Source organism: Sorex fumeus, unplaced genomic scaffold (assembly GCF_029834395.1).
Source record: "Sorex fumeus unplaced genomic scaffold, SorFum_2.1 ptg000081l, whole genome shotgun sequence".
Taxonomy (NCBI): domain Eukaryota; kingdom Metazoa; phylum Chordata; class Mammalia; order Eulipotyphla; family Soricidae; genus Sorex; species Sorex fumeus.
The window spans coordinates 18,383,209-18,408,885 of NW_026606138.1; the positions used below are offsets into that span (position 1 = coordinate 18,383,209).

Below are 25,677 nucleotides of genomic sequence, written 5' to 3' on the forward strand. Positions count from 1 at the left end.
CATGCCTTGGCCTGTTTCCTCTGGTGGCCCGGTGGCCGCCATCCTCCCGAGGCCACTGGACAGTCAGGCTTGGGACCTCAGTGACAAAACTTGTTGGGCCTCACAGGATGGTGGTGGAGCCAGTCTGTCCTCCCCGTCCCCAAGAGACCCCAAGTCATTGTCCACAGACGGCCTTTCTGGTTCCTGATCAAGCTGCTTAATGACCATGATCCCAGAGAGTCAGGAGCAATTCTCGGGAACCCAGCAGGTTTTGGCAGAAATCCCTCCAGATTTAAGTGTTCAAATTTCGGAATTTCAAAATTGTGCGGCCAGTACTGCAGCCATGAAACATCATGTGTTATTCATAACCAGAAATAGGAAACAAATTGTCTCCTGTTGCCTTTTCAGCAGATCTGAGTGTTGGGGCAAAATCTCAAATAATAATGGTGGGTCTGGTGTCAAAATATTGAATGTCATCAAAGTAGAGAGAGAGTAATGTGGAAATCATCTGCCCCACTGGTAGGGGGGGGGTGTGGGATGGGGATATACTGAGGTTATTTGGGGTAGAGTATGGGCACTGGTGAAGGTACGGGTGTTTCATTGTATGACCGAAACTTAGACCTGAAAGCTTTGTAACTGCTCTCATGGTGATTCAATAAATAAAATCATAAAAAGTGAAAAAAAAAGTAAGATGGAGTTCATGCACAATTCAATCAGCTAATCAGTGGCTGGATAAATAGCAGAACTCCTACATAAAAAAAGAGAGAGAGAGAGAGAGAAATCCAGAAAAACGCGGCAAATCTGTACCCCAAGCACACTTCTCCCCAAACGACCCGTTTTCCCCCACCCGAGATAAATCTGACATGCTATGGGTCATATCCTCCTGCCACTGACCCCCAAAACCCGACCTTCTCCCACCATGGGAACTGATGGCACAAACTCCACCTTTGTGTCACGCCGTACATGACACATTTGTCACTAGCACCTGATGACTCATTTCAGAACCTCAACAGAAGTCACAAAGATGGGGAGCACTGCTCGGGGAGCACCATGCAGGGGCTTCTCAGACCTTCCTTCTACCTCTGTCCCCCGCCTGTTCTGGGGAAGATACATAGACAAATGGCCGGGGGTTGAGAACAGAGGAACCAAGCTGGGAGGAAGCGGGTGCTTGTGTTTTGTTTTCTCTGGTGGCCTCTAACTACGGTTCCTCTTAAGAGACAAAGAAGGCCACAAATAAGCAAACACTCTGACCTCAGTTACCACCCAACCCTGATTGAACGCCAAGATCTGCTCTAAATGAACTTTGAAAGGGCAAGCTAAATATCTTTCAGGGAAGCAAATAACCTTGGGGGTTATCTGCTCTGGTACTAAAAATGGGGGGAAAAAGTCTGTTTTGTATTTCTTGAAAATGTCAGCTTGACTCAAAGGCAGTTCTACTTCATCCCGCGGTACAAATGCTTCCTCCCAGCTAGAGCTTTGGCTCACGTCTGTCCAGCGTCTTCTGGACAGGGAAACACCAGCCCTGGGAGCTGTGGCGTGATGGGACACTGGCACACAGGAAACACCTCAATTTGGGTCATTTTCCCCCTTTAGGACACTGAGGACCCCTTGTTCCCCTCGGGCAGCACCGCACACCATTCTATGAGGAAGTTACATAAAAATCAGTCTGTGTGTGTGGGGGGGGGGGGTCGGACACAAGCAGCAGACTCCATCCTGTGACTGCTGGAAGATCCCTCATATTCACACGAGGAAGCCTCAGAGATGGACCTTGGTGACGGCGCCGGGGCCCTTGGCAATCTCCACCCGGGCGGGGCGAGCCCCCCAGCACCTTGAGCCCAATCTGACTGCTCACATGACGCACGCCAGGGTGCCCAAGTTCTGGGGTCCCTCGAGCAGACTACCCGGAGTGCGGGCCCCTGAGAGCAGCTCAGGTGAGCTGAGCCGTGACTTCCCCCCACACCCCCGGGATGCAGGCTCGGGGGCCATCGTGGCTCAGGGCGGGAGAGAAGACAAGAATGCAGCATCCACAGGGGGATGTGGGGCCCTTGGTTCCGAACTGTCTCGGGTCTGTCTGTTGGGATGACTCCACCCCACCCGCGCAGGACCAGGAGTGACCGTGGGTGTGATCGAGACAGCCCCTACCCTCAGCTGTGGTGACCAAGCCGCTTCCTCAACGCTTCTGCACTGCTGACTGGGAAAAGAAGGGGCAGAGAGGCCTCTCCAAGACCTGCAATGACTCGCATGGAAGGTGAACCCCGAGTCCTGTCACCACACAGGGTCGGGCAGGCCCCTGTCCTGTCACCAAACAGAGGCAGGCAGGCCCATGTCCTGTCACCACACAAGGGCATGCAAGCACCTCCCTGCTCCTTGACTGGGGTGAGGAGAGACCATCGGGGGAGCCCAGGAAAGTTTTGAATTCCACAGGCTGAAGCTCAGAGACATGGGCAAATCCACAGGGAGCTGGGTGACAGCAGCCCAGAACCCAAGCGAGGCCCGGGTTCTTTCTCTTAAGGTGCTGCTGAGACCAACATGCTGAGGGGGAAAGGTGCCCGGAAATCTGGCGATGCACCTGCGTTCTCGAAAGGTCGTGTCTTGAGACCAGCAGCAGCAGTACCACAAATCAACTCACATGCCCAAGAAAGCAGGGAAACGCGGTCGCATCTCAAACACACCTGCACAAGCTTCCAATGGCAGAGGGCGCAGAGGGCGCAGACAGGCACCGGGAGCATTGGGGCAATGCACAGGTTCCGGCTGACTCCCTGGCTTGGCACTGGGGGTGACACCTGGCAGGGATTGGGGGCCCGTATAGGGTGCTTGGGAATGAACCCGGGTCTACCAGGGGCAAGGCAAGTGCCCTACCCACCTTACTATCTCTCTGGCCCTGGTACGCTGTTTTTAGAAGACATTATCAAGCCGATGTGTTTCCCCCTTGCATCTTCCCCTTCATTCCAGTATTTATTTTCCCTTTCCCTCCCTTTCTCGCTGAGGCTGAGGGTCGCACCCTGTAGGTGGTGCTTACTCACGTCGGGGGGGGGGGGGGGGTCTCACTCGGCCTGCAAGAACTCCAGCCATGCTCAATTTTCCCTATATCCAGCGGCTGGGAAGAAGGAGGGAGGGACCGGGAGTGCAGACGATGACTGGCAAAGGACCTGACACCAGGAGAGGGCCTGGCACCACCTTTCCCCGGGCGCGCACAGCCCGCCTGCCGCCTGGCCCCAGGCCCCAGTCACCTCAAAGGTGGCCAAGATGACCTTGGCCTTCTTGCTGAGCACAGCACCCATGGCGTTGAAGTTGCGGTCTCGGATCTCGGCGTAGAGCTCCTCGGCTGAGTCCAGCGGCAGCTTCTTGGCCCCTGTGGGCAGGTCCTGTCCATCACCCTGCCTCTTCGGGACGAATTTCTCGGGTGGCAGTTTTACATGACCTGCACGGGAGGGGACACCCCAAGTGAGACTCCAGAGACTTCCTGTCAGGGGAGAGCACTGGGCTTTGAGTCACTAGATGCACACCTACGTAGGACACTCACGCTTTTCACGCACGGCTTCCCTGGCCTGGTCTGCGGGACGCCTCCTGCCACTGCCAGCCTTAACCAAACTCAGAATGGGGCCACCCGAGGAAACATGCCCCAGGGCGGCCCACTGTCTGTCCTGCTGGCGCGTGCAAGTGCATGCCGTCTATACCGCCATTTCAACAAGCCAAGTGGAGCCCAGGATGGGGCAGGAGTGATAGCACAGCAGGGAGGGTGTTTGCCTTGCACGGGGCAGACCCAGGTTCGATTCCCAGCATCCCATATGCCCTCCTGAGCACTGCCAGGAGTAACTCCTTAGTGCAGCACCAGGAGTTACCCCTGTGCATTGCCAAGTGTGACCCCTGTCACTGTCCTCCCATTGTTCATCGATTTTGCTCAAGCGGGCCCAGTAACGTCTCCATTTTGAGACTTGTTACTTTGTTTGCCATATAGAACACGTCATGGGTAGCTTGCCAGGCTTTGCCATGCAGGGAAGACACTCTCCGAAAAAGAAAAAGAAAAAGAAAAAGAAAAAAAAAAAAAAGATCCCAGGAATCATCTCAGCATGGAAGTGTGCTTGAGGGCAGGAGACAGCTCCGAGGGCATCTTTCCTTTCTGTTTCCTTTCTCTGATTTTTGGGCCAAACCTGTCAGTGCTCAAGGCTTATTCCTGGCTCTGTGCTCTGGGCTAATTCTTGGCAGTGACTGGGGGAACCATATGCGGTCCTGGGGACCAAACTCACCCTAACTGCTGCACTGCCTCTAGCTCCAAGTTGGTTCCTTTCAAAAAATCATCTCCTCCACTTTCAACACAAATCCCGACGTGTCTACACACAATCAGCTCCACTGCTGTGGGTCCAGAGAGACGGGTCATCGGGGGCAGCGCACGCTCAAGTCCAACTGTCTGTTCCTCTGAGCACTGCCCCGTGAGGGCCCTGAGCACTGTGGGGTGGGTGCTGAGAATCATAAAGCAACAAGAAGAACTCCTGCCTCAGAGAATGTGGGGAGAGAAAGTGACCGACGGAAGAAAAAGACTTCTCGGATGCTTTCCAAATCCTAAGCCCCTCGGAACAGCCCGGGCACCAGCGTCTGGAGACAGCACGCCATGGTGACCGCGGGACCCGGGGCCTGAGCACATGCTGAGATACACGAGGTCGGCAAGACCTCGCATTCCAGCTCAAAGCAGAGGGGCAGCCGCTGGCCCAGGCAGCCTGCACGCAGCTCCTGCACGGGCCTGCCATCGCCCTCGGTCCAGCCACGGGCGCAGAGCTGGGGGGTTATGGGGAAGCCCAATTTCTCCTTGTTTTTCAGATTTCTCTTAATGGTTTCTTTTTGGGGGGGTCACACCCAGCAATGCACAGGAGTCACTCCTGGCTCTGCACTCAGGAATTACTCCTGGCGGTGCTCAGGGCACCATATGGGATGCTGGGAATTGAACCCGGACTGAGCCGTGTGCAAGGCAAACGCCCTACCCACTGTACTATCACTCCAGCCCTCTCCCTTAATTAAATGTTTGATCAGAAGTAAGTGTGTGATGTGAAGAGACTGTGAGCTCCCGAAACTCCTTCCCCACGGAGGCACCCCACGAGCCCCATCTCTGACACCTCTGCACCCAAAACCCTAGCACCTCTGCTAGATCCCTCGAAGGACTTGCAGAAGCACCAGGAGGCAGGGACCCCTCGCACGGGGTGCTCCCGTACCAGTGAAACCTTGGAGCAGGAGTCTGGGGAGGGGCTGTGTGTGTGGCATCACCCCCAGCTGCTGCCAGGCACAAACCCGGTGGCTCCAGGGCCACAGACTGGCCCCACAGAGCAGAAAATCACCGAGATCAGCCCCACAGTCCCTTGGGCACTGCTTACGACTGTCCCCACAAAAGGAAGCAACTTAAGAAGTTATCCTTCGGAACAACTGGTAAAAAACAAACCGGAAACACCCCCATAATCCTGAAAGAGCAGAAAAACGCTTTGTTGTGTGGAAATGCCTCCATGTGTGGTCCTGTTTTGCTTCCGTGGCCGCTGTCACTGAGCCACGCATTCACCACTGCAGTGACATACACACTAATACACACGAACACACACACGCACACACACGCCATCGCAATCCACTCTGCAATAACCAGCTTGGCACACTGGACAGACAGCACTGTCTGGACTCGGCCAGCACTCAGCAGCTGCAGGGCTCTGTGTCCGCAGAGAGACCCCATGCAGTTAGCTGCATCCCTGTCCTTCCAGACCCGGGCTCTATCCCCAGGGCTGTTTCCCCAGCCCCCGGCCAGGGCCACTCCTGAAGGCGCCGGAGTTACCCCTCTTGTGGCCTGGGGCTCCCTGTTCTGAACAAAAGAAACGAATCAGACTGTGGGAAACTTCTCAGACTGTATCCCAGCAGGAGCTACTCCCGGCTCAGTGCTCACTGGACGAGGCAGGAGCGCGGATGGCACCGAGCGCTGGCTGTGCGCCTGGCACTAGCCCCATGAGCCTTCCTAGCCCCCACTCAGATCTGAAATGCTACAGAATCTAACATCCGGGGCCAAACCCCCCTGACCTCGGACCCAGGCACCCCTCAGAAACGCTCTATTCCTCATGCCTCCTTGGGCGGCCCGAGCAGCGAGGCTATACACCGCATGGCCCTCTGCACAAGGCCTTAGCCTCGGTTTCCCCGATGGTGTCCTGGCTCGAGCTCGCTTTAACCTTGGGCTGAAAGTCAGTGCCTGACATTTTCAAGACTTACCCACAAAGGCCACACCTTTAAAAACAGACACTTTTGAGATTGATTTTACTCATCTAACCTATTAGTAAATGATGTCACTTCACTTACTGTTCTGGATGCCATAAATTTCATCGATGTGTCCTTCGTATGTCGGCTGAGTTGCAAGTGGTGTTAATAAATCCACATTCCAATCAAGCAACAAGAGGTTATCAAAATCAGGAAATATTGAATTCTGACTTTCTGTAAACTCTCTCTTCATCCTGATCATCATATTGGCCACTTGCTGGGAACAAAGTACAGAATCAGGGAGAGCCTTTTTAGCAATGGGCGGATTTTAAAATGAAGCTAAAAGGTGCCCGGCAATCCAAAATTTAAAAATAAGGCGGAAAAAAAGGGAACAATAAAATAAAACAAGATAGGTCCGAGACAGTATGGTGGGTAGGATGCTTGCCTTGCAGGTGGCTGACACAGGTTCAATTCCTGGCACCACGTACGATCCCTCAAACCCTGCCAGGAGTGAGCCCCGAGCACTGCAGGGTATGGAGAGGGCGGGAGGAGGGAGAGGGCGAGAGAGGGAGGGAGAGTAGGGATGGAAAAGAAAAGATAAAGAACAGAAAAGAGAAAAGGAAAGAGGGCTGGGAGACAGCAGAGGGGCCAGGGGTCACGCCTTGCACGCAGACAGACTCATTTTGGTGGCCCGAGCACAGAGCCAAGAGCACTGCGAGGTGGAGCCCCAAACCCCACCCGCAGGAGAGAGGCCTCCCTCCCCGCCCCAGCTCACCCTGGCGCACTCGCCCTTGCCGAAGATCTAGGGGATGGTCCCGTACAGGCCAGCAGCTTCATCAGGCCCCTGGTCGCGTGGTACAGGCCCGTCTGGTCGCTGTCCAGGTAGCACTCCTGTGGGAGAGGGCCAGGCGCGTGGGCACAGGCTCTGTGAGTCAGCACCGAGGCCTCAAGGCAGCATCTCTACTGGGGGCAAGCATTGCTGGGCGGGCGAGGAAAGGCTGGCCTCCGCCTGCCCGCATGACCACACAGCAGAACACTCTGGGCTTGTAGAAGGGCAGGCAGCCTCTCCCACATACAGCAGCGAGTGTCACAGGGGACAGCAGGAGGGCAGCCACGGTCTTGGAGAAGGGCCACAAGGTCCATTTAACACACAGACAAAAAGAAACATCTTTGGCCCAGAAAGAGCAAAGAGCACGCACGCGCCGCCCAGCCGGGTGGTTCAGCAGGGCTGACAGAGCACACACACATGGTCCCCAGCGGGGCCTCAAGATCTCTCCTGTGCCTCAATCCCTTCATCCAGCAAGTGCAGAGAGCAGAGGAGGGAAATCACGCAACGCGCTTCACCTGCACTCCACCTGATGGGGCGGCACTGCTGGTGCCCATCGCAGGACTCTCTTTTTATTTTTTTTCTTTTTGGGTCACACCCGGCAATTCACTGGGGTTACTCCTGGCTCATGCACTCAGGAACTACTCCTAGTGGTGCTCGGGGGACCATATGGAATGCTGGGAATCGAACCAGCATCGGCCGCATGCAAGGCAAACGCCCTACCTGCTGTGCTATTGCTCTGGCCCCTCATCCTGGAATCTTTGACCCTGTCTAAGGCAGCAGCCAACAGGCATGCACCGCAGAGGCATGAGGACGAGGGGTACAGACTGAGGGCGGGGTAGAGAGGGAGACCTCCCAGAGAGCCTGGCCCAGATTGAGCATAAAATCCCCAAAGATCACGTAGGATGTCTCTGCCAAGTCTGGGGTGCAGCCTCACACTTCAGTCCAAAATATCATGGTCGGGATGTCCAAAGAGTCCTCAGAAAAGGACCAGAAACTCCGCATTGGAGCAGAGCAGAGAGGAAGATTCAGTGGAAGGAAAGCATTAGGGGGCCTCTTTCAAACTGCTCAGGGGCACAGGTGACTGTTCAGAGAGGGAACTGTGTCTGCCTGCGGACAGCTAAGCCGGCTCCTGCCTGGCCCTGCCCAGCCCCGAGCACCCAAACAAAACATTCATTTTGAAAAACGGCGTATTACTACAGAGACACCTCTAACAACTCCCACCCGGTGAGGCTCAGGGGATACCCCTGGCTCTGCACTCAGGAATTATTCTGGTGATGCTTCGGGGACCATATGGGATGCCGGGGATTGAACCTGGGTCAGATGCGTGCAAGGAAAATGCCCTCCGAATGTATATAGCTCCAGCCCTTGGAATTCCTCTTTAACAGCCACTAGGGTCATAACTGGTGGTGTGTGGGTCCCTCCTGTCCTGAACTCGGGGCTGCCCAGGTGATGCGGGCTCGGGGGCCGTCGTGGCTCAGGGCGGGAGAGAGGGCGTGAATGCAGCATCCACGGGCGGATGTGGGGCCCGTGGCAACGAACTGTCTGGGGTCTGTCATTTGGGATGGCCTTGCCCCCCCCACGCAGGGCCAGGAGCAACCCTGGGTGTGACTGAGACAGCTCCTATCCTCAGCTGGGGTGACCAATCCGCTTCCTCAACGCGTCCACACTGCTGACTGGGAAAGGGAGCAGAGAGCCCGCTCCCAGACCTGCAATGGCTCGGATGGAAGGCGAACCCCTAGTCCTGTCACCACACAGGGCCGGGCAGGCCCCTGTCCTGTCACCACACAGGGGCATGCAGGCCTGTGTCCTGTCACCAAACAAGGCCATGCAAGCCCCTCCCTGCTTCATGACTGGGGTGGGGAGAGACCATCGGGGAGCCCAGGAAAGTCCTGGATTCCACAGGATGAAGCCCAGAGACGTGAGCAAACCCACATGGAGCTGGGTGACAGCAGCCCAAAACCCGAGCGAGCCCCAGGTTCTTTCTCTTAAGGTGCTGCTGAGACCAACATGCCGAGGGGAAATGGTGCCCGGAAATCTGGTGATGCACCTGCGTTCTCGAAAGGTTGTGTCTTGAGACCAGCAGCAGCAGCACCACCACAAATCAACTCACACGCCCAAGGAATGCAGGGAAACGTGGTCGCGTCTCAAACACACCTGCACAAGCTTCCAATGATAGAGGGCGCAGAGGGCGCAGACAGGCACTGGGAGCTTTGGGGCCGTGCACGGGTTCCGGCTGACTCCCTGGCTTGGCACTGGGGGTCATACCTGGCGGGTTTTGGGGGACCGTATGGGGTGCCAGGGAACAAACCCGGGTCTGCAAGGGACAAGGCAAGTGCCCTACCCACATTACTATCTCTCTGGTCCAGTATGCCGTTTTTAGAAGACATTATCAAGCTGATGTGTTTCCCCCTTGCATCTTCCCCTTCATTCCGGTATTTATTTTCCCTTTCCTTCCCTTTCTTGCTGAGGCTGAGGGTCGCACACTCTAGGTGGTGGTTACACACTTGGGGGGGGGGGTCCCCACTCGTTCTGCCAGAACTCCAGCCATGCCCAATTTTCCCTATTTCCAGTGAAGAATGTGCCATAGGAAAAACATCTGGGTGAAAACTCAAATAAATCAATGCTTTTGGGTCTACAGATTATCTTAAGGGACTCAGCATGGAGAAACCTCACCCCACAGAAGAAAGAGCCAGAGTTCTGGCCCGGGCACCCCTAAGAGCCAACCTGACACTTTGAAAGAGAAATTTTTCAGAAGTGCTCCCTGTCATAAAGATAGTAAACAAAGTTTGGTGGGCTTTTCCGTTGCTTTACCATTGTGAGAGGTGTGGTTTAGTCCTTCACGTTCACTGTTACTATTCTGCTTGATATGCAGTGTGAGTTAAGATAGACTTATGAGTTATTGGCTACTGTGTTTCTAATGGCTGAGCTAAAATAGAGAAGTTTCCATCTAAGAAGTTAGCTTATGGTTCCTATGCATATTTATTGGGATATGGTTCCTATGGCATAACGCGGCCGCGGCTCCGGAAAAAGTCCCTGGCACTGGGCGAGGAGTTGGGAATGTCTCCTGTTTGGAATTGGAGCCGTTCAGCTTTGTTGCCCAGAGCTGGGCCTCTGTGCCCGTCCCACGCAGATCAGGGGTTGAAAACCGGCTGTCTAGGGGCTGTTTCTAGCTGCGCGTGCCCAGAGAGGAACCCAGGCCCTTGGGGGCGGGCTGTACCTGTTGGAATTGGAGCCGTTCAGCTTTGTTGCCCAGAGCTGGGCCTCTGTCAAAGTAACAAAGTATGAGATTAATACCCAAGAATAGCTGAGATCAGCACCAGGAGGATTACTCCATAACTTAGAGGCCAGCCGGGTATCCTAGAGGAAAGGGCAGTTCAGATAGAGAAGGGAGCACCAAATAAAGGATGTTTGGAGGATCCTCCCAGGAGGGGAGATGCATGTCGAAAGTAGACTATGGACTGAACATGTTTGCCACTCAATGCCTCTTTTGCAGACCACAACACCCAAAAGGAGAGAGAGAACACAGGGGATTGCCCTGCCACAGAGACAGGGGGGATGGGGGGATGGGGGTGGGAGGGATATTATCCATGGTGGTGGAAAATGGGCACTGGTGGAGGGATGGGTATCTGATCATTGTATAATTGAAACCAAAGCACAAAAAATTGTAAATCTACAACTTTAAAAAAAATAAAATAAAATAAAGGGGAAAAAAAGATAGTAAACAAAACATATAAAATCATATTTGCAAACAAAACACAACCTTTCAGAAAAAGACAATATTTAAAAAAGAAAAACTCCGGGAGCCAGATAGATAGTATATTGGGAAGGTGCTTCCCTGGCATCAAAGAGTCAAATATGGACCCCTGAGGACCCCCAAGAGTAACCCCTGAGCATCATCAGGTGAGGCCCCAAGCAAAAACCAAAGCAAAGCAAACAAATAAATCACTTATCACTTAATCACTTAATCCCCATTATTCATCGATTTATTCGAGCGGGTGCCAGTAATGTCTCCATTCATCCCGGTTGCGTGCTAGCGTAGCCCAATGGTATCTGTTCGTTCTAGCAACATGCAGAGCCTCAAACCGATCATTTAGGGTCTTGACGAAGAAGTCTGACCATCTTATAGGTGGGCGTCCACGTGATCTTTTGATGTCTCGTGGAATCCAATCAGTAATGGCTCTAGTCCAGCGGTTGTCTGTAAACCTCATTACGTGTCCAGCCCATCTGATTTTTGATGTCTTGGCAAATGAGACAGCGTCCCTGATTCTTGAGTGTTGACGAAGATCAGAACTCCGGATTCTATCTCTCATTTGAGTGAATCGTGATATTCCAAGCATAGTGCTTTCGATTCCTCTTTGAGAGACACGAATAGCGTTCTCATCCTGTTTTCGTAGGGTCCAGGTCTCTGAGGCATATGTTAATGCAGGAAGAATAGTGGAATCAAAGAGATGTGTTCGTAGCTGGAGGTTCTTTGTCCTTTTAGTTATTTCTTCCATGCTCTTGAAGGCATTCCAAGCCGCTCTCTTCCTCCTGCGCAACTCAGGTGCCAGGTCATTCATCATGTTGATTTCTCGACCTAGGTATATATAACCATTGCATTCGGAGATGGTGGTTCCGTTGAGAGCGAATGGAGCGTCAGGAACAAGGCTGTTTCTCATAAACATTGTCTTCGTAAGATTCAGCTGTAGTCCGACCTTTCCACATTCACGGTCAAATTCGTTCAGCATTTGTGCTGCTTGGCTGATGTTTGGTGTTATTAGAACGATGTCATCAGCAAAGCAGAGGTGGTGTAGTTGCCGACCATCTATCTTCACTCCCATGTTTTCCCATTCCATCGTCGCATGATGTTCTCGAGGGTGGCACTGAAGAGTTTTGGTGAAATGGTATCACCCTGCCGAACCCCTCTCTTGATATGAATGATTACTTCTTTGTAGAATGGTGAGATTTTGGTAGTGAATCCGGAATAAAGCTCACGAAGGATCCTGATGTATTGAGTTTGTATGCCCTGATTGGCTAGGGCTTCCATGACCGCTTCCGTCTCAACAGAATCAAAGGCCTTCTTTAAATCAATGAACGTTAGACAGAGCGGCATCTTGAACTCCCGAGATACCTCAATGAGCTTGGTTATTGTGTGGATATGGTCGATGGTACTGAATCCTTTTCGGAATCCAGCTTGTTCACATGGTTTTCCTTCACCTAGCGTTCTGCTAATCCTATTCAGGATGACTCGAGTGAATAGTTTGTAGATGACAGACAATAGGCAGATTGGGCGATAGTTGCCAATGTCGTGGGTGTCTCCTTTCTTGTATAGTAGTACAGTCCTGCTGGTTTTCCATTGGGATGGAACCTTGCATTCAGACAGGTAGCGTGTGAAGAGTTGAACCAATGTATTGATGAGTACTGATGGTAAGTTCTTCAGTTGTTCAGGTCTGATCTTGCCTGGGCCAGGTGCTCTTTGTTTCTTTACCGACGAGATGGCATGTTGGATTTCGGAAGGGAGAACATTGGGAACGACATATCCATCATGTGGTATGTGGTATGTGGGCAAGTGGACATGGCTATTAAAGAGATCTGAGTAGAAGTCATGAATAATCTTCTCCATTGCCCTTCTGGAAGACGTGATAGATCCATCATGATGTCGGAGGGCAGCCATCTTGGTTTTGTAGTTGGTGAAGGACAGGCGGGCATTACGAATGTTTTTCCCAGCTTCTGCTGCATCAACCAGTACTGCTGCTCTCCTGTTTTTGAGGTCATCCTTGATGGCGTCTCTGCACTGTTTTGCCAGTTTGGATGTTCGCTTGTGGTTGCCTGAGGCATGTGCCAACCCACGTTGGCGAATAAGTTCAAGAGTGTTCGAAGAAAGATGGTTTTTTGTGGTTATCTATCTCTTGGCATTCCTTGCACAATCATGGAGGTACTGAATCATTCGACCGTATTCCTCATCAATGTTGTCAATGACGGCATCTTCCCATGTTGCCGCGATAGTGCCAAAGAGCTCCCAGTTGGTGGTTGTTCTGGGAGTCCTCTTCTTAAACCTTGCATTCTTTTCTCCTCACTCTGTGAGGTAGAATTTTGCACTAAGAAGACGGTGGTCTGATCCTGTTTAGAATTTTGGGACAACAGCAACGTCGGTTAGGCAAAACCGCCGATTGAATATGATGTGGTCTATTTCATTGTGTAACCGTCCATCGGGAGACTCCCATGTCCAACGTTTAGATTCAGCCTTTTGGAATTGTGAGTTACCACGGAAGGTTTTGGTTGACATGATGAACTCAGACAGTCTGTCACCCTGTTCGTTCCATTCCAGGCCATGGGTTCCGATGTGGAGTTCATCGACTGATCTTCTTGGTCCTATCTTGGCATTAAAATCACCGACAATGATCTTGTAGAAGGTGTGATCTTCTTTATAGAATTTCTCCAGCTCCATGTAGAATTTCTCAGTTTCTCTTTCACCATAACTGGATGTTGGTGCATAGACAACAAAGATAGAAACTTCCGGTAGTGAGCCACATTTATTCAAGTGTAATTGTCCGATTCGGGTTGTTAGGCATTCGAATGAATCAATGCTCATGACTAAGTTTGTATTGACAAGGATACCAACACCACCGACGCCTCTTTTATCACATGTTCCAAGGAACAGTTCTTCTCCAGTGTCGAAAACAGCATGATGGGATTGATGTCTTCTCGTTTCGGTCAGACCAATGATGTCGTACTTGATCTTTCGCGCTTGTACCATAAGGTCTTCAATGGATGCAGTAGATGCCAGCGTACGAGCATTAAAAGTACAGACAATCATTTTTGTTTTTCTGCGTTTTGGCAGCCTATGTCTGCCTTGGTGTTTTATCAGCCTCTCCTTCCATATCCTTCTCGACTCTGCATATTCAGGGTTAGGGAAATGAGATCCATTTATTACTGGATATGGCATATCAATTTGGTCTATTTGGCATAGACCACGGATAGCTTGCCAGGCTCTGCCGTGTGGGTTGGATATTTAAGGTACCCTGAAAACTTAGAGAAAAGTAAATTATGTTCGCAGCCGCGCGCTCCCGGGAGCTTGTTGTGATAATCTCTGGATCCTGGCCGTTGTTGGGGTTACACGGCAGTTGGAGGGTGAAACTGTCTAGCTACTGACAGGTCCAGTCCCAAACCGTGCAGGCTTGGATATCTCAAATAAATCACAAATAAATATGTGCTGAAAATTACCAGTAGGAAACGGGCTGGGACGGGCATGTGGGAGAAACAGAATTTCCCGCACACCCTGCACCCAGCCCTGAGGTCACACTGCAGAACCTCAAGAGTTTGAATGAAAAATGTAAGCAATTTTATTTCTAGAAAATGAAAATGTAAGATAAAAGTCTTCAGGTCTTGCCAAGACTCAATCAAGGGGAAAGGCGAGTCATGGAAACAAAATCACTCACAAAGGGCTAACTGGAAAAACGCAATGACAGATTTGACTCTTTCTGGCTGGAGCGGCCCTGCCTTCCACTCTCAAAGCTTCCTCCACAGCCACAGTCAAGTCAGGGTGGGACGGGCACAAGGACAAACATCGAACAGCAGCAGAGAAACACCAGAAATCAACACATTTAAGGACAATTGATTTTTGAGAATTCAGTAAGGACAACAACAATTTTAAGCCAATTTGTTGGAACAGGAGGTTCTCCATAAGCAAGAGGAGCAGAGGCCAGAGAGACAGCACAGGGGAAGGCGCTGGTCTTTCACGCAGCCAATCTGGGTTCTAGCCCCAGCACCACATATGGTCCCCGAGCATGCGCAGGAGTGATCCTTGAGCACAGAACCAGGAGTAAACCTTGAGCACTGCTGGGTGTGGACCAACTCCCATCTCTCCCCAAAAGGAAGAAACTGGACACTTCCAGGAATCACTAAAATGCCAGTGTGAGTGTCACCATCACAAATGAGGCAGAAATGAGTGTCAAGTTCAAAGGGCAAACACTGAACTTACTCGGAAGGCGCCCTCCGACTCCATGGAGAGAAGGTCCCCGTCGAAGGGAATGAGGTCCAGGCTGTACTCCTCCCTATGGATGAAGGAGCCCAGGACACCCAGGTCCTTAAGCCGCTGCTCACACAGCAGGTTACGCCGGGGCACAAACAAAATGTGGAAATCTCTTGTGGGGCCACGTCTGTCTTCACTGCAAGAGAAGGACTGTGCGTTGTCCCGAGGCCCCGACGCGAGGACTGCTCCCCAGGGCCCCACCTGTGCCTGACACACATTGGGCTCTAAAGAGACGCTTATGAGCTAACCCCCCACTACTGACTCGGCCCAAGTTTCGAGTTTTCCTGCTCTCTTGATGTGACGCTTTTTCTGGAAACCGATGACCTGTGCTCTGCCAAGGGGCAGTGCTGCTTTCTCTTGGGCCATTGATGGGACATGAAAACTCTCAGGGTTGGGGCTGGAGCAACAGCGCAGCGGGTATTGCGTTTGCCTTGCATGCGGCCGACTCGGATTCGATTCCCAGTTCCCAGCATCCTATATGGTCCCCTGAGCACCACCGGGGGTAATTCCTGAGTACAGAACCAGGAGTAATCCCTGGGCATTGCCGGGTGTCACGCAAAAAGAGGGAAAAAAAAAACCCAAAAACCTCTCAGGGTTATTGCAATGGACATCTGTTTCTTGCAGGAAAAAAATGTTTGTATTTAATCAAGTTATGTCTCTAGGAAAATAAAAGGTTGCTCCACACCGTGCCCGATCTTGCGCAAATACTCCACATGCTTTTAAGTCCTTAGGGGCCATGTCGATCAAACGTAATGCAGACTGGGCTGGTGCACTTCCTCCATAGATGCTGCAGCATTAAATATTAATCAGCTTCTCCTGACGTTGCTTATGAAATTTGAGCATATGGTATTCAGTACTTGAAGAAGAACCACTAGCTGTTTTTCTTTTTATAAAAAGATCTGGGTCCTTCTACTGAGACAGGCCGGAGCTTTCTACTGTCCTAAGAGAGTGGGTTTCTGTGGTTTGCCCTGCCTCCCCAAGCCCCAATGCACAAAGTTTCCCATTCTCTATTTATAGTTTTTGGGCCACACCTGCAGGTGCTCAGGGATAACTCCTGGCTATGCACTCAGAAGTCACTCCCGGAAGACTTGGGGACCACACTGGGTTCCGAGGATCTATCCTTGTCTGGCTGCAGAGTATCCTACTCCTGACCCCCCATTCTCCTCCGACACACTCTCACATCTGTCCAAAGATCCACTTCCTAAAGCGCTGGCAAGCAAAGGTGTCCTGATGAGCACTAAAACCACTAGAGGAATGATTCGTATGGACCATGCAACAGTTCTCAGATACCTAAGCACATTTTCAGCAATTATATCCATCAGTTCTAGCCGGGCTCTGACGAAAAAAAATATATTCTTGACATCCGCTGCGCGCAAGCGGCTTCCTTTGAGTGTGAATATTTTCTCCACCTCATGTTCCTAGGAAAGCACACATACAAATGGTGAACAGAACCCCTAAAGCTTAGCAGCCGACCCTAACTCAGATATCACTGCAGGCAGCCAACCCGGGTTGGATTGCCGGCCTCCCACACCGTCCCCAGACACCACCAAGAGTCATTCCTGAGTGTAGAGCTAGGAGTACGTCTGAGCACTGCCAGGGGTGGCCCAGACAAAACAGAACAACAACAAAAACTCAGGTGTTCTAACACTCCCACTCCAAAGCACAATAGACTTTAGTTTTGAGTCAGAGAATGCAGGGGTTTCGGTACATGCCTGACACATGACTGCCAACTTCGTCCCCTGGCACCACAAGGGTCTCAAGCATTGCCATGTGCATCCCAAGAGTGGCCACTGGAGTGGCCTGGGATATCACTGCCACCACAGCGCCAAGCCTCATCGAACTGCTAAGACTCACCACCAGGAGGTGCCCAGGGGCAGTGCTCAGGAGACCTGGGGCTAGGGAGAAAGTAGAGTGGTGAAGGTGCTTGCTTTGCATTCAGCTGACCCGGGGTTCTATCCCCAGCACCCCATACTGTCCACTGAGCACTGCCAGGAGTGATCCTAAGTGCAAAGCCAGGAGTAAGTCCTGAGCACTGCCTGGCACGAGCCCCCAAATAAAATTCAAAACCACTTTAGGATAAAAATTTAGATTCCCCAAAGCCAGGTGTATAAATTCAGGCTGAAGTAACCAATCCTGTGTCTGAAAAACTTTGAGCCACATGAAGTAACAATCAGAAGACATGCTGCTCCGTCAAGGAGAAGAGGGGGGTGCACACCCACCCTTGAAAGGTCCACTGAAGGCTCCTATGCTGCCCGAGCCCCTGAGCTGCTTGTGCCCATGTAGCTGAGCAAATGCGGTCCCTCCTTGAGATGGGGACTTTTGTGCTATCCTTTCTAATGTTGGGATGTGTGTAGGGGCTCTCTCTGTCTTTGGAAAAGCCCACGGTCTCTCCTGAAATGTTACTCTCTCTCCGCTCGTCCTCTTTCTAAAGGTCACCAAATAAAATGGTTTTTTTTACTTCAAATAAATAAACAAAAGGTCCACAGAAGATAAAACATTTACCACTCATAACAGCGTCAGTGATTCTAAAAACCAGACAGCTCTGCACACCACTTACTCCAGAAGTGGAACATCATATTACTCTTGCTAGAGTCCAGAATGACAGTTTCAAAAAAATAATAATAACCAAAACCTTTTTACCTTTAGAAGTGAGTACTGTGCAATCAAGCCAAATGGTCCTGTGAGATACTCATCTCAAAGTATTGCCTGCGGGAGAGAGAAGCATCCCGTTCTTTTAGTAAAAGGGATTTCAATAATGGCCAACAGCAAACAACAGTCATTTGCAAACTCTGGACAAACAAAACTTGCAGTTAGCAATAGCTGACCACACTCATTTTCCGTGGCCTGAAGAAAAACAGCGTCAGGGCAAGGGGTGCTACTGGCCACGGAAGCACATTCACTGTCATCCACAAAGACTGTGTATGCAGTGTCCTGGGGTCAGACTGGGGTCATGAACCCCATGGGTGAACTGCCAAGGAAACCGTTCAACCCAGCATGTAACAGGCGTCATATAATCCAGCGTCAATCAAATGAAAACCTCTCGTGTAGGTATCCCATAGGTATCTTAATTCTGAGAGAGTATTTGGAAAGCTGGGACAGTGTCATGTGCTCCTGAGAGAGTCAGGCCTCCAGCTGACCTTCGCCTCTACCTAGGCAAGGGTGGTGTCACTGGGGGCCAGGACGAATGCCAAGCGGCCTGTGAGCATTTCGCCTGTGCGACACCAGGGTCCTTTTTCCCCATTTGGCGTAACTGATTGCGCGAACCGTGGAGGAACAGGCAGCTGGGAGAAGTGGTACCCAGGGAAGTATGCAGCGCCACCCCGCACACGGGGACAGCAGGGAGTGCCTGGACCTGGGGCTGGGCTCGTCCTGCTGATACTGACTCCAGTCGCCCCCGTTTTCCTTCCCAGAGCCGAGCCGCAGGGGCGGGGAGCACAACGCCCCCTCTATCGGGGCTGCCGACTCTGGGGGGCGCCCCCGGACCCAGAGGCTGCTGCCCGCCCTGGCCCTCAGCTTGCTGCCCACGCACATGTCCAGGAACTCGCTCAGCACGTTCAGGTTCACCCGCCTGACGGCAGGTGCGTGGCCTTGGCGCCTCTGGGCCCCGCCGCCACGTGACGCCGCGGTCACGTGAAAAGAGTGACATCACACCCCTTCACCTCCCTCCATCCTGCTAGGGGCGCCGGGTGTGCCCCACCGAGCCAGGACACAGGCCGCCGACACTCAGCGCTCCCCGGGGGCTGTACAGACCCCCCAGACCCCCAGCAGAGCCGGGGCACAGCGCTGCCTCTGCTCCCTTGGAGGGACCCTCCCAGGAAGATGGGGGTGGAGGGAGAGGGCGCCCTGGCGTCATCTCCCCTGCACTGCCAGCTGGCCTTGCGAGGGCACGTTCCCCGCCCCCCACCCCCTGCTCCGGCTCCCGGGAGGGTCTCAGGGGGTCCTCGGGTTCCCCTGGCCATCGCCGGGTCCTGCCCAGTGAGGGACCGACCAGCAGCCCCAGCAGGCCGGTGAGCGGCTCGAGGCGCCCTCTGCTGGCCACCGTGGGAACTGCACAGGTGCCGGGCCCTGCCTGCCGCGGGGGTCCCGCCCACTCACACCCAGAAGCGCCTCAATCAGGCCAGTCCCCGCGTCCCGGGGGTTCCCTGCCCGCCCCTCGGGGGCCGACCCGTGGCTGCGGAGCCGCAGGAGGGGGCGCTGCCCGCGCAGCGGTCCCTGGGGGGCCTCCGGCCTGATGCCCGAGCTCCGTGCCGCCAGGTTGGTTGGCGGGGGCAGGAGCAGGGCCGGCGACTCCTGGCGGGCGACCCCCGGCGCCCATCTCCCCGACGCGGGGCGAACCCCAGCCCCCGGCGCCCAGGGAGGCGCACCCCGAGGCCACGTGACCGTCTTTCCTGGGGGCAGCGGCGGGCGGGCAGCGGGGAGCACAGGGCGCGCGAGTCCTGGGACGCGGGGGCGCGGGGCTCTGAGACCAGAGGCGTCTGTCCGCGGGGTCCGGGCAGCGGCGGCGGCAGCCAGACTGGAAGGCAGGCTCGGTGTCTGGCCCCTCGGGCGGGCGGGGCTGGGTCCTAGTCTGGTGGAGGTGGCATAGGGCTCAGGCTTCCAGCTCTGAGTCTCCCTCATCCGGGGCGCGCTGCTCCACGTGGTCTAAGAGATGGGGGTCAGTGGCGGCGCGGGCGTCCCCCATGTGCCGGCAGGGGGCTGTCCCCGCTGCAGCGCCCCCGCCCCAGACTCACCCCGCACCCCCACGCCTGCTCGGGGGCGCCCTCCACTCCAGGTGGGAAAACCCCCAGACCACTGAGCCTCCTAGGACCCGCCGACCACGGACTGCTGGTTGTAGGCCCTGAGGGTCCTCAGGGCCCCTGGGGCCTCGACTTCCCTTCCTGTGCCAGAAATCAACCCAGAGAGAGGCCAGTGCACAACTGCCCTAGAACCTATGCTCAACGGCTCCCAGGACTATTGCGGGGGGAGGGGCCCAGGCTTTGATGCTTGCAGAAGTTTAGTGAAATTTTACTGACTGTGAGGGAGAAAACGTCTTTCTTGGGGGTGGGGGCAGAGGGAGAGGCACAAATGCCCAGGTGCGTTTGCCTGGCACATGACCCAACCTGAGTTCAATCCTCGGCTTCCCATAGGGTCCCTGAGCTCCACCAAGAGTAATTCCTGAGTGCAAAGCCAGGAGTAAGCCCTGAGCACTGCCGGGTGTGATCCAAAATAAGGGTGTTTGCCTTGCAAGCGGCCAACATGGCGACCCGAGTTCTCTTGAGAGCCCGGCAAGCTACCGAGAGTATCTTACCCACACAGCAAAGCCTGGCAAGCTACCCGTGACGTATCCTATTCGATATGCCAAACACAGTAACAATTGTCACAGTGGAGACGTTACTGGGCCCGCTCGAGCAAATCGATGAACAGTGTCAGTGACGGGGACCGTTGGGGCCACGCCTGGCGATGCTCAGGGGCCACTCCTGGCAGACCCAGGGGGGCCTTATGGGGTGCCAGGATTCGACCCCGAGTCTTCTGCACGCCAAGCAAGTGCCCTGTCTGCTCTAGTGTCTCTGGCTCCCACACGCTTCTTTGAAAGAATCAAGAACATGGGGGCAGAGAGGCAGCACAGGGGTCTGCACCACATGGTTCCCAAGCACTGCTGCAGCTGGGATGGCCCCCGCGACTCTCCCGCCCAGACTACAGCAGGGGCTGCAGGTGGCCCCCAGCCCAGAGGGCCCAGGTCACCAAGGTCTCTGTGACCCCCATACGGAAGCAGAAGAGCCCCCAGCTCTGACCCCAGGGCCCCATGCCACCTCATCTCCCACTGTCCCGCTAGGGGCGCCGAGGGTGCCCCACCCACCGAACCAGGGCACAGGCCGCTGAGACTCAGCGCTCCCCGGGGCTGTACAGACCCCCCAGACCCCCAGCAGAGCCGGGGCACAGCGCTGCCTCTGCTCCCTTGGAGGGACCCTCCCGGGAAACTGGGGGCGGGGGGACGAGGGCGCCCTGGCGTCATCTCCCCTGCACTGCCAGCTGGCCTTGCGAGGGCATGTTCCCCCCCCGCCCCGCCCCGGCTCCTGGGAGCGGTCTCAGGGGGTCCTCGGTTTCCCCTGGCCATCGCCGGGTCCTGCCCAGTGAGGGACCCACCAGCACCCCCAGCAGGCTGGTGAGCGGATTGCGGCGCCCTCTGCTGGCCGCCGTGCGAACTGCACAGGTGCCGGGCCCTGCCTGGCTCGGGGTCCCGCCCACCCGCACCCAGCAGCACCTCGCTCAGGCCCGCGTCCCCAGTCCCAGGGGTTCCCTGCCGGCCCCTCGGGAACGGCCCGTGGCTGCGGAGCCGCAGGAGGGGGCGCTGCCCGCGCAGCGGTCCCTGGGGGGCCTCCGGCCGGATGCCCGAGCTCCGTGTTGCCAGGTTGGTTGGCGGGGGCCGGAGCAGGGCCGGCGACTCCCGGCGGGCGACCCCCAGCGCCCATCTCCCCGACGCGGGGCGGACCCCAGCCCCCGGCCCCCGGCGCCCAGCGAGGCGCACCCCGAGGCCACGTGACTGTCTTTCCTGGGGGGCAGCAGCGGGCGGACCGCGGGGAGCGCAGGGCGCGCAGGGCGCGCGAGTCCTGGGGCGTGGGCGCGGCCCCCCCCCTCCGTGTCGGGGGTCTGAGTCCAGAGGCGTCTGTCCGAGGGAGCGGGCGGCGGTGGCGGCGGCAGGACTAGACCGCGGCCTCGGCGTCTGCCCAGTCGGGCGGGGTGGGGCGGGCGGGGGTCCCTCGCATGCGGCGCGGGGTCCCGTCCGGCGGTGGCTTCAGGCTCAGGCTTTGGGCTCCGCGTCTTCCTCCTCGTGGGCGCCCGGCTCCGCGCGGCCAAGGAGATGGGGGTCAACGGAGGCCCGGGCGGCCCGCACGTGCCGGCAGGGGGGGCTGTCCCCGCGGCAGCGTCCCCCGCCCGAGACTCACCACGCACCCCCACGCCTGCTGGGGGGGGTCGGCCTCCACTCCAGGTGGGGAAACGGGCTCAAAGGTATGCAGCGAAGCCTAGACGGCTCGGCTTCTTCTGACCCCGTGGTCGGGGGTCTCTCCTGCATCCCATTCTCCGTGGAGGAGAGGCCCGACCTCTGCCCGCCGTTCCGGGGGCGGGTCTGGGCAGGGGGCCACCGTCCTCTCCACACCGCGCTCTGCTGCTACTGCAGCTGGGCATGAACCTCCGGGAACCTCCAGCCCACTGAGTCTCCTTGGACCCTCCGGCCACGGACTGCTGGTCAAGGGCCCCGCGGGTCCTCACAGCCCCTGGGACCTCGACTTCCCTTCCTGTGCCAAAATCAACCCAGAGAGAGGCCAGTGCACAACTGCCCTAGAACCCACGCTCAACGGCTCCCAGGACTATTGCGGGGGGGAGGGGCCCAGGCTTTGATGCTTGCAGAAGTTTAGGGAAATTTTACTGACTGTGAGGGAGAAAAAGTTTGCCTGTGTGTACATGCCAGAACCCGCGTATCATTGTGTCCATTTGAATTTTAAGAAACAAGTTAATAACTTTGGAAGATGGAGAACAGAAAGAAAAAAGGAAAAAAGAACTTGTTGCACCCCCACCCCACCCCCCCAAAAAAGAATTCTTTTAAACACCTAATCCCAGGAAGAAGTGCTATTTCTTGCATAAATTATTACCAAGCAATGACAACAATTAAAACACACACAAAAGGACGTGTGTGGGGGAGCACAGGGTGGGGACGGACGTTCAGTCAAGACTGGGCAATGCCACAGCCTGGAAAGGACATGAGAGGGGACAGAAGTGTGGCTCCTGGGATGCATATTGGGAGAGAGACAGAGGTGCGTGTGAAGTGGGGGATCTCATTAAAGTCTGGGGCCCAGGACAGCTGTGGCTGTTCGTATCCGACTCAGTGGTTCGAATCTGTGCACCCCTGGGAGAAGCCGGCAGGGCCACTGGGCACTCCCTCCATCCCACCTTGCAGCACTGGGTCATGCATGTTTAGATCACATGCTCTGGGCCATAGCACCAGTGATGCGGGCAGGTGACACGTTGAATGAGGCGTAACTTACAGCAAAAAGACGAGTCTCCCTGGTCCCCGGGTGAGTGGGTGAACGAGGAGCATGTTCCGAGTGTCAGATGCCTCCGAAAACTGACAGGAGGAATCGGAGACTGAGGCCCACGTTAGAAATGGCAGAATGTATGTCTGGTTAGTGAGACCCAAGATATCCGCACACACATTACAGACTTCTCATGGGTTTACGGCAAACGGAAATTCTCACAGAGATGAAAAGAGAAGTGTGTATTTATCTCAGTGCGTGGCTCACACTTACACTCCAGATCATTAAGTAGTAAGCAAAGAATCTGAGACTAGCAGAGATCTCCTGAATTCAACACCCAAGGGCTGGAAATACACCGGAAAGTGTGGACTTCTGTGCAGTTAAGCTATTACCTGAGCAACACCTCGCTAGGGAATAGGATCTTGTTTAGGTGGAAATAAGAGCGCTTTAGTGGAAAGGAAATCTCTGATGCGACCCTGTGGGTCAGGAATCTTGACTTTCCTATGGCATGTGTTTGGGGCTGGGCTGGGGTCTACGCTTCACAGACAGGAGAGCTGGGTTGGTCCCCAGCACTGCATGGTCTCTGGAGGCAGGAATGACTGAAGAGCACTGTGTCCCCAAAGCAAAACAAAACAAACTTACTTGGCAACTGATCCCACCACAAGATTATTTTAAGAGTTCCTTGCTCTAAATGTAACACATACTTAGAAAATCTGATTTTAAATGTTTATTCAAAGTGAATGGGTTTAAGGAGGATGAGCAGAGTCTCCTATCCCCGCTTCTGGCTGTCCTCGCCGGGACCCCTTGGAGGGGAGCGGGTTGAGTTTCCCTCCCCACCCCGACCAGGGCTCCGGCATCCGAAGACCTCCACAACCAGCCACCACCATGCTGAGACCACTCTCCACAGGCATGAAGGTACTGGCAGAGGAACAAAGGCATGCGTGTCCTGGGGCTGAGATCTCCAAGCCTGCTCGGATTGGGGCTGAGCATCCTCCACTCAGATCCTCCATATTCCAGTAGGCAGGGGTTACACCCACCAACTGGCCCCCTTGTGCCCTGTAATCCCATCAATGGCCAAGACCCAGAGACTATAAAACCCAGCTCCCGGAAGCATCTTATTATCTCATTCTTTCTTTGGACAAACTGGCAGGCTACCGAATGTAACCTGCCCACACGGCAGAGTCTGGCAAACTCCCCGTGGCTTACCCAATATGCCAAATACCAGTAACAATGATGAGGCTCATTCTGCTAACCCTGAAAGAGCCTTGAATATGGCACTTTTTAAAAAATTCTCAGGGCTAGGACAAAGGAGACATTACCGGGGCCTGTTCGAGGCAATCGACGAACAACAAGATGGTTGTGATCGTGATCGTGAGCAGATTCCGATTTTTTTGGGGGGAGGGGGTCATACGGAGAGATCTCAGGGGATCCTCCTGGTTGTGCACTCAGGAATTACTCCTGGCAGTGCTTGGGGGACCATATGGGATGCCAAGGATCGAACCCAAGTTGGCCGTGTGCAAGGCAAACGCTCTCCACGCTGGAATGTCGCTCCAGTCCCACATTCCCATTCTTTGGTCAGGACTATCCAACTAGCCTGAGCCATCAGCTCTGAGGCAGGAGGGGAGGGCAGTTTCCTTGGCATGTTCCTGACACAAGCCTGGAACATTGCACAATCACCTGGCAGCCTTTCCTCGAGTGGGCACGTGTGGCGACCCCTACATGGACACGGCCAAACAGACCCTGGCAGCTGCTCCTGCTGACCAGTCCTCACGGCTAATTCCTTTGGTCTCTTCTCAGCTCTGACTTCTACCGTGCAATCCACAAGTGGCTGGAGGACATCGGGCCTCTTTACCGATGCCCGAGTCACAAATACGCTTTAGATTTGGTGTCATGAGGAACAGCAGAGGGAGGAGAGCCGGAAGGGAGGTCTCCGGGGCCAGAAACCTTTCCCAAGGGATCACACTACCCAGATTCTTTCCTTACGACTTTCATAAGAAATAAATCTCAGTCATGATGCAAATGCCTTAAAGTGTTACTGGGCAGCCTTTCAAAATGCAAAAAACAAGAACCAAATATTAGAAACTAAAAAATATATGATATTTATTATAACGTTGATAGTTTCTTTAGTCTTTCCATCAACAACACACAGATAGAGCAAAGGAAGCAGGAGTGGGAGGAAAAAGAGAGGGTGAGGTGAGCACGGCAGCGCGTGAGCGCGGAGACAGCCAGACATCAGCACCCACAGTGAGCTCAGGACGACGGAGGCTGCCTCCCGGCCCCGCAGAGTTCCTGACCAAAGCCCGAGCCTGACATTCTGGTTCTGGTATCTGTCCCTGGCCGTCAGGGAAGTGGGGGACTCTGAACAGGACTTCCCCCCCCCCCCAGCCATCCTCTCTGGGCTTTAGCAGTGGTCTGAGCAGGGCAGGACTGGCCCTGCCTTCCGCAGCTGGACCTGTTTTGAACCTGTCTGAAAACCCAATTTGGAGACAATCTCCCGAAAGAAACGCTGACTTTCACAAAGTGCAGAGACACACCTTTGGCACACATCGCTTGCAGCTAAGCTGGAGATAACAACAGTCTGGGGAAAAACCGCAGCAAACCCAGGGATTGGGTGAGTGTAGCCGACGACCTCG

At 54.6% G+C, this 25,677-nt stretch overlaps 1 protein-coding gene across 1 annotated transcript in view; it reads right to left on the bottom strand.

Annotated features, from left to right (window-relative positions):
- Positions 1 to 2,149: 2,149 nt before the first annotated feature.
- The window catches only part of LOC130038914 (CAP-Gly domain-containing linker protein 1-like), a 56,374-nt gene continuing 32,846 nt past the window's right edge, over positions 2,150 to 25,677 (bottom strand). Inside the window, 3 exon segments of the mRNA XM_056130708.1 lie at positions 2,150 to 2,170; positions 3,210 to 3,400; positions 7,017 to 7,086. Coding sequence (XP_055986683.1) covers positions 2,150 to 2,170; positions 3,210 to 3,400; positions 7,017 to 7,086 — 282 coding nt within the window.